The sequence below is a fragment of the Haemaphysalis longicornis genome, unplaced genomic scaffold (genome assembly GCF_048455015.1).
Source record: "Haemaphysalis longicornis isolate Haplotype H1 unplaced genomic scaffold, Haemaphysalis longicornis Haplotype H1 scaffold_7, whole genome shotgun sequence".
Classification (NCBI taxonomy): Eukaryota; Metazoa; Arthropoda; class Arachnida; order Ixodida; family Ixodidae; genus Haemaphysalis; species Haemaphysalis longicornis.
The window spans coordinates 41167687-41175186 of NW_027526422.1; the positions used below are offsets into that span (position 1 = coordinate 41167687).

The window sequence follows — 7500 nt, forward strand, 5'->3', positions numbered from 1 at the left end:
TACCGCCTCTCACGCTCATCCCGTCCCTGTCTCACTTTTTTCTTGACGAATTGAACAGAGGTTTTGTGCAGTGCAATCAATTCAAATTTACCGCCTTAGCACTGCTAGCGCAGGGAGGAGAAGAACACGAGCTAGGGGCGGTAGCAAAGAGGGGATAACGGCATCACAGCCCCTCTGGCGGATTAATCACTATTGTGCACTTCCGACCGCTTTCGCTCTGAGTGGAACTGCTTTCATTTTTTTGTGCTGACTCTCATCTCGCACGTGCCCGAACGTTACTGCGCAGTTTGGGACGCGTCGTTCTTGGCGGCCACTTTTTAGTGCGTATCATTCTTTGCCGAGTACCCCCACAGCCAGGACCGCGTAACGCCCTGCATTTTCCATAAAAATGCAGATATCGCGGAAGTTCCACCTGTAATCGCTATAATGGTGTAAATACAGATAACTGGTCGCACAAAATATCGAAAACTAACAAACAATAATAAAATAAAATAATTACGGAAAATGGCGAACCCTGTAACATCCTGCATTTCCACAATAATGAATATTTCGCAAAGGTTTCACCTGCAATAGGATGGTGTGTATCGGACAGGGTCTACAAAAACAATTTGGATGGAGAAAACGCCCGCTCAAAACAGGCGGCTTAAGAATGCTGCGCATTCGTAGATAATTCTCTGAATTTCTGCATAATTTTTACGCTTACTATCGTAAAAACGAACCCAACGGGGGCTGGCAGTTATATACACAGAGTTTGCCTCAAATGTACCTGCAGTTTTCTTTGCGCTAAACAACGATGAGATGTATGACAAGCGCCAGCGGTTCAGGAGTTTCTAACGGTTATGACTAGATAAACAGCTGGCTTTTCGAAGCCTCTGTTTGGGACCGTTACGTCGCTACGCCGCCTGATGGCGGTGGTGGCTAGACAGCGTGACAGTGAACGAGCTACGACGACAAGGCGGCACTCTGAACGGATCTGTACTTTTAAAAAAAGTGAGGTGGGCAAGTAAGGGAAGAAGGGAGGCAAGAAAGTGAGGTAGGAAAGTAGGGGAAAAGAGGGCACATGAAAATCAGATACTAATGAAAAAATTTCAGCCGTTCCACTCAATGTGAAAGCTGCCGGAAGTGCAAAGCAGGGGTTCGGCTGCAGCGCCGTTATCCCCTCACTGCTGCCACTCAATGCATTTCGAACTTCCCGCCTTCGCAGTGCTCGCGCGCCCCCTGCCTGAAACTGCGCCAGTGGGAGTTCTGTTCTTTTTGTGCTTGCTCTAATTTCGCATGCTGGAGCTATTTTGCGTTATTTCGAACGAGTAATTTTTTTCTTGCGTGGCTGGAGCCTTTCTGTGTCATTTCGAACGCGCCATTTTTTGTTGCGCCGCCGATATTTTCGCTTACTATCGTAAAAACCAACCCAACGAGCGTTCCTAACTAAATGAACGCGGGGACTGCGGGTTATATGCACAGATTTTGCCTGAAATGTACCTGAAGTTTTCTTTACGGTAAACATCGGGAAGATGTAGGACAAGCGCCAGTGGTTCAAGAGGTTCGAATGGTTATGATTATTTAAAGCGCGTGGTTTTCGAAGGCTCAGCGTGACCCCTGACGACGGTACACCAGGCTCTACTTGGATCCGTTATCTCGTTGCGCCGCCTGATTCCGGCAGTCGCATCGACCGTTAGCGAGCTACGACGACAAGGCGAGCCATAAAGTGCTCTGCACTTAAAATTAAAACAGTTCCACTGAACGTGGAAACTGACAAGTGCGGAGCAGGAAATCGCCAAAGGGGCTGCGGCCCCCTCCCATGATTAATTCCACTGTCGGCCCGCCTTCGATGCCGAAAGTAGTCGAGAAGGGGCGCCGCAGCCACTGAAAAAGCCTATAAACAGACACTGGATTGAGTTTTCATTAATTTGGGGGGTAATTAACGCGTCAATTCCTCATATTCTTTATTTTATATTATTGTATAGTTATTTGCGACCTAGCAACGGCAGCCCCCGAGGCAACGGCGCTGCGCAGAGATCACCCCCAACACTTTGCGTATTAGTAACGTGTGCCTGTGTGGCGCAATTCCCCCCCCCCCCCCCCCCCCCCCATGGTATGAGGCAAAAAAAAAAAAAAAAAAGCCTTTGTGGCGCAATGGGATGGACGTCGGCTTCGTAACGCGATGGTTCTAGGTTCGATCCCTACAAGGGGATCTTTTTTAAGTCCCTGTTTGGGTGCGTGACGCCGCGTGACTGCGGTGGCTAGATACCGTGACCCCGGACGAGTTACGACGAGAAGCCGGGCCCCTAAAGTGATCCGCACTTAAGACAAGGGGAGTCATCTTGTGGGAGGGCAGGTCTATGGAAAGGCGGGACCGATATCGTTCACCGATAAAGCAGATTGCGGCAAGCTTAAAAGCTAACCACTAAACGGCGCTAGGTGTAACAGGAAGTGCCCGGCCTGCACTGACTTGGAAACGGAGTGTCTCCTCATTCGCCCTACCCATAGAGTTTCATATTAATATAGAGCAGAAGGAAATATGGCGTCACTGTCAATGGGAGCCACGCTTCAGCGAGCGTTCCGTCATGTACCGAGCAGGCGCGTTCAACTTGTCCTTGGCATGGCTCATGAACATGCTGAGAAGTTGCCTCTGGCTGAAAAAAAAAAGCAACAATACTACTGTAAAAAATTACTCAAATTTGTTTTGTTATTATAAAATTGAAGCTCCAAAAAGATTTATTTGTCAGGCGACATTTAGAAGCTTCATGCAAGATAAACAAGAAAACATGTTACCTTTTTTTTTGTTGATTTTGGTTTTGAGACAAAACAGAAGTCAAGTGGCTAGCCAAGCCAAGTTGGCGACGAACGTCGCCAGCTGCAATGGCGGCGCCCACGGCGTCCCGCGATTGCAGCGCCGATTTCTCTCTAGCATATATTAGTATGAAATTCTATGCCCACGACATTACGGGTGTTTAGAGCTACTCGTGATTTTTCTCCCTTTGTTGTGTCGCTGCAGGAGGAGCGTGTCAAGGAGCAGGAAGCCCAGCTAACCCAGCTGCAGAAGGAGCTGGATGACCGCTGCGAAACCAGCGCCGACCTGGTGAGCGAGCCTGCTGTCTCTTTGTCGCTTCAGTCGATCAAGTAACCTCCTTGAAACTCACCGCGGAGGCGTTCGGCCATCAGTTTGAACCCGCCTCTTAAACCTGTCCTAATGGTGTGGTAGTGCGCTGACTGCGATGCCAGGATTTTTCCCAATGCAGGTAGGGCTTCTCCGATTAGGCTTAAAGATTTAAAGCTGCCGCCCAGTAACTTCGTTCCCAGCACTGACCAAGCGCTGCCCTTTGAAAGCGATGTAGATAAGCATCAAGGCCGTCCTTTTTGTCACAAATGGGGGCCATTAGCTTCCTTGGAACAATTTCCGGGCTCCTTGATGCCTGCCCAAGCGAAGACAAAAGATATTGTTCCTAGCTTCCATTCTTGGCTATGGTATTTGCTAGTCTCAGTTTAGGTTCTATCGACTCTTTCTCTTGTGCTAGCTTTTCGTTTCCTAGCTCCACCGTGGGCTTGGCTCTTTCTTTATCCTGCCAGGTTCCGCACATCCGCTCTCTGCCCTCTCGGCCTCTGATCTTCTCTTCTTTCTTCCTTCCCTAGACGACTACCTGCCGCGGTCGCTGAGTGGCTAAGGCGTTGCGCTGCTGAGCACGAGGACGCGGGTTCCATTCCCGGCCGCGGCGGCCGCTTTTCTGAGGGAGGCGAGAAGTGAAAACTCCCGTGTGTGCCGAGATTTCGGCCCACGTTAAAGATCCCCAGGTGGTCAAAAGTAATCCGGAGCCCTCAACTTTGGCGCGCCTCATCGCCTGCGTTGCGTCGGCGCGTTAAACCCCACAATCAATCAATTCCTTAGACAACCACCGGTGCCCTGCGAACATCGTAAGGTTTTTGGGATCAGTTCCTTCTGAGGGGCTGGTCAAGCGACAATGTAAAAGGGAACGTGGCGCGCTCGCCGATTATTTTTGTCACCCGTCTCTACAGATGGAGGAACGGACAATTAGACAAGAAAGAAAGCACGTAGAAAAGCTTTAAAAAAGCAAATGGCAGGTGAATAAAGCAGAGCAGCACTACCAAAACATGCTTCCTTTAGGAAACAAATACAGTAGCCGACCGTTTTTTTTTTTTTTCGGACTTTAAAAATTTAGGACCTGATGGTTATTCCGGACCTTCCCGAGGGACCGCCTGTTGACCCGTGGGATTAATGTATATGAATAACGAATACTTCTAACAAAGTATAGCCAGACGTTCGACTTTCCGGACAAACTTTTTCGCGACAGAGCCAGGACGACGCCATTTTGTATCCTAAGCCACCCGGCTAGCTTCGGATTGTATGGGGATTGGCTTCACTCTCGGCGGGGTAACAAACTTTGATCTTGGAAGCTATAATTTTGTATGTAGTCTGCGGCGGAAGCAATATCGAAATCCCGAAACGGGTCAACCGTGGCTGGCTTTTTAGATGCAACGCATCTCATGCTCGCCCCTCTGTCCTTCCTGCGTCTGTCCGGCGTGGTCCGCACAGCTGCGCCTCTCCTCCTCTCCTCTCTCCGATAGCGAACACTCTCTCCCAAACAGCTGCGGGTTGGCGCAGCGCGCTCTCATTCCGTTGCTAGGCGCCGCTGCGCGCGCTGCGCATGTGCAGTACTCTCTCCGCGCTCTACTCTCCTTCGGGCGCTGTGAATGTAAATTGGCATGCCGCGCTCCGGCGGTCTCAGTCGACGGCTGTCCGCGTTACGCTCGCACTCTCTCGCAGTACTCGACGATTGCTTGATGCGTCGGTATAAGCGTAATGAACACGACGGAAACGCCAATGGAACCCCACGAGATGCGTTGCATCACACCAGGGTTCCCGCGAGGGGAGGTGGGCGTAATTTTGTTTTTTAGGCACCGGGTGCTGCTGACTCATAAGCAACATCCTCATCGGGTTTGTCCTGAACCATTCGCGACATCGTCAGTCCTATTTACATGAAATAAAGTTCGTTGTCGCGACTCCCAGATTTTTCGGACAGCTCTTTTATTCGAACTATTATTCGTTCCCCTCCGGGTTCGAAAAATCGGTCGGCTACTGAATCCCAGAAGTCCTAGTCATGAAATGTCCTAGAGTTATCGTTGATGTCCTACGCTATACGAGTATTTGGCCTAAGCACATTGAGCGTTACGTCTACGTCACCGGATCGTCCGGGCTATTCTCGCGCCAGGTTCCCCTGAAGCCTCTGAGTTCGTATGCATCCGTGAGTGCTGCTGGTGGGAGAAGTGTTTAGAAACGCTGGTGCATTGCGTGGCACGCGAACACTAGAGACCCGCAGTGCGCAGTCGCTGGTTGCGTCACCGCGTCTGACATAGACAAGGCAGCACTGAGAGCATTCGAGAGCGTGGTGCTAGCGCAGAAAACGTCGTCTGCCCACACTCCCTCGGGCAGAAACTTCATGGCCCCCGAGTCACGCCATCTCGCCCCGTTCTTCTGTCTGGTCTCGTACGTACGCATCAATTTCATCTCTGGTCTCCTCGAATGTACGTAGCAAATGCATCAGATTTGTGCATCTCGTCTGGTCTCCTCGAATTTAGGCGTCAAACCCTAGAAGAATCAAAACAATTGCTTAGAATTCAGCGTTATATATGGGTATAAAACCAACCTGACGGACTGAGAAGGGAATTTAAATGATGGGGAAAATATGCGGACTTCATATTTTTCATAACGCTCGTAGGCGTTCGCATAAACTACAGTAGCAGCAGCGGCGGCTTTTTTGATGGAGGCGAGGAGCGAAAAGGCCCGTCTGTTCGAGATTTCAGCGCACGTTACAGATCCTCGGGTGGTCAAAATTAATCCGGAGCCCTCCACTACGGTGCGCCTCATCCATCGCCTGTGTATCGTCGCCGCGTTAACCCCCACAACCAATCGAATTACAGCAGCAAGCTGCATTAAGACCAAGTGCTATGTTGAGATACAATTGAAGATGTCGAGAATGTAATCGTTTAGAATTTCCGAGAAAGGTATCAAGGAAGTTGATCGTGGTTGCGCCGCTTTGAGAAAGTGGAGTAACCCTTGGAAACATGGCACCTAAAGTAGAAATAAAACTTTGTACGGAAGTACTTTGCCCGCAATAAGATCAGGCCTACTGGTGCGTAAAAAGCGCAGCTGGTTCAGCAATCAAGCTGCATCGAATTAAGAGTCACTGGCCCTCAAGAAGGTCTTCACAGTAACTATTGCGAAGGGAACTTACTTACTGATGCAAAGACGGCCCTGTCCCGTATAAAGGAGCGCACTTGTTAATCAGATATTATCCAATCCTTGTTGAGAGATTGCTCTTACGTTTATTCCTAGAATTTCTAGAATTTGAAAACATCCTTTTAAAGCCTGGAATATCAGCAGAAATAATGTAATAATCTGACGCCGTATTGTACCTCAAGGAATTGCTGTTCGGGCAAGGGGAGCGAATAACGGATTTTAAAAACGTACTTTAGTATATTCAGTTTCTGAGCTTTCTTTAATTTCGTTCAGGCGGTAATTTAAAAAAACTGTGGTTGATATCTCTGTCATAGGAATCGGTAAAACACGAGACTGAAATGTGCAGTGAAATCTGCAGCTGGAGCATGATTTGCGGGTAGGCGGCTGTCTTGTGGGCGTGCTTGGCGAGCGACGTCCTGCTGGCGGGTCGCTTCTTTAAAGGTGTACTGGCGTCATTTCCGTGACGTATATGACGTCAGTGAAATATTAGTGTATACCGGCATAAAACACTTTCCTGTTAAAATATAAAACCCGAAAACAAACTACCCTAAGTATAACGTACTCTTTACTACTAGAGGTTGCTTTCCGCAAGCACACCCTGTGTGTACGGGTGCACCCTTTACAGGCCGCTTGCTCCCGTTGTACTGGCGTCACTTCCCGTGACGGATATGAAGTCAGCGAAATCTTTGAGCATCCGAGAATAAAACACTTTCGTGTTAAAAAGAACGGAAAGAAAGATAGCCAGAAAAAATGATATCCCAGGGTCTCCTACAAACAGAGACAGCGAGAACCAAAAAAAAAGGAAAGAAACTCTTAAAAAGCGAAGCACGGTGCAAGTCGGAAAAGAGCCCTTCGCCGATGTTCGCAAGATGTTCCCCCGGAGAAGTCAAAATGATCACGCCAACTCGGCCGAAGGAACCGCCATTAATCGCACATCCACATTTGCTGCGCCGTCGGAGAACGAGGAACGGTGTCTAACACGATCAAAGCACGGCAAGAGAAAGCTTAAAATACCTCGCCACCGTGAATCAACACTGCCCAGTCACCGCCCCGTCGTTTCCATCGCCGTCGAACCACAAGGTGTTTGAGATTCTTCGTCTGCCACTTTATTCTGTTTCTCAAGGCAGCGGAAAATGGACTTTTTCCTGTTCGAAGGGCACGCTTAGGTCTTTTCGGCATTGGTGGTGACCACACAATATGCCACAGTCTATACCGCGGAGTCTGCGAAATCCAATCTTGGATATCTC

General features: G+C 49.2%; 1 protein-coding gene across 10 annotated transcripts in view; it reads left to right on the forward strand.

Moving 5' to 3' along the window:
• Rbp (RIMS binding protein) overlaps positions 1–7500 on the forward strand; it is a 394065-nt gene that overhangs the window by 259681 nt on the left and 126884 nt on the right. For all 10 annotated transcript variants that reach the window (XM_077676865.1, XM_077676856.1, XM_077676857.1 and 7 more), the window contains one exon: positions 2996–3079. In XM_077676865.1, coding sequence (XP_077532991.1) covers positions 2996–3079 — 84 coding nt within the window. The remainder of the gene's footprint in view (positions 1–2995; positions 3080–7500) is intronic.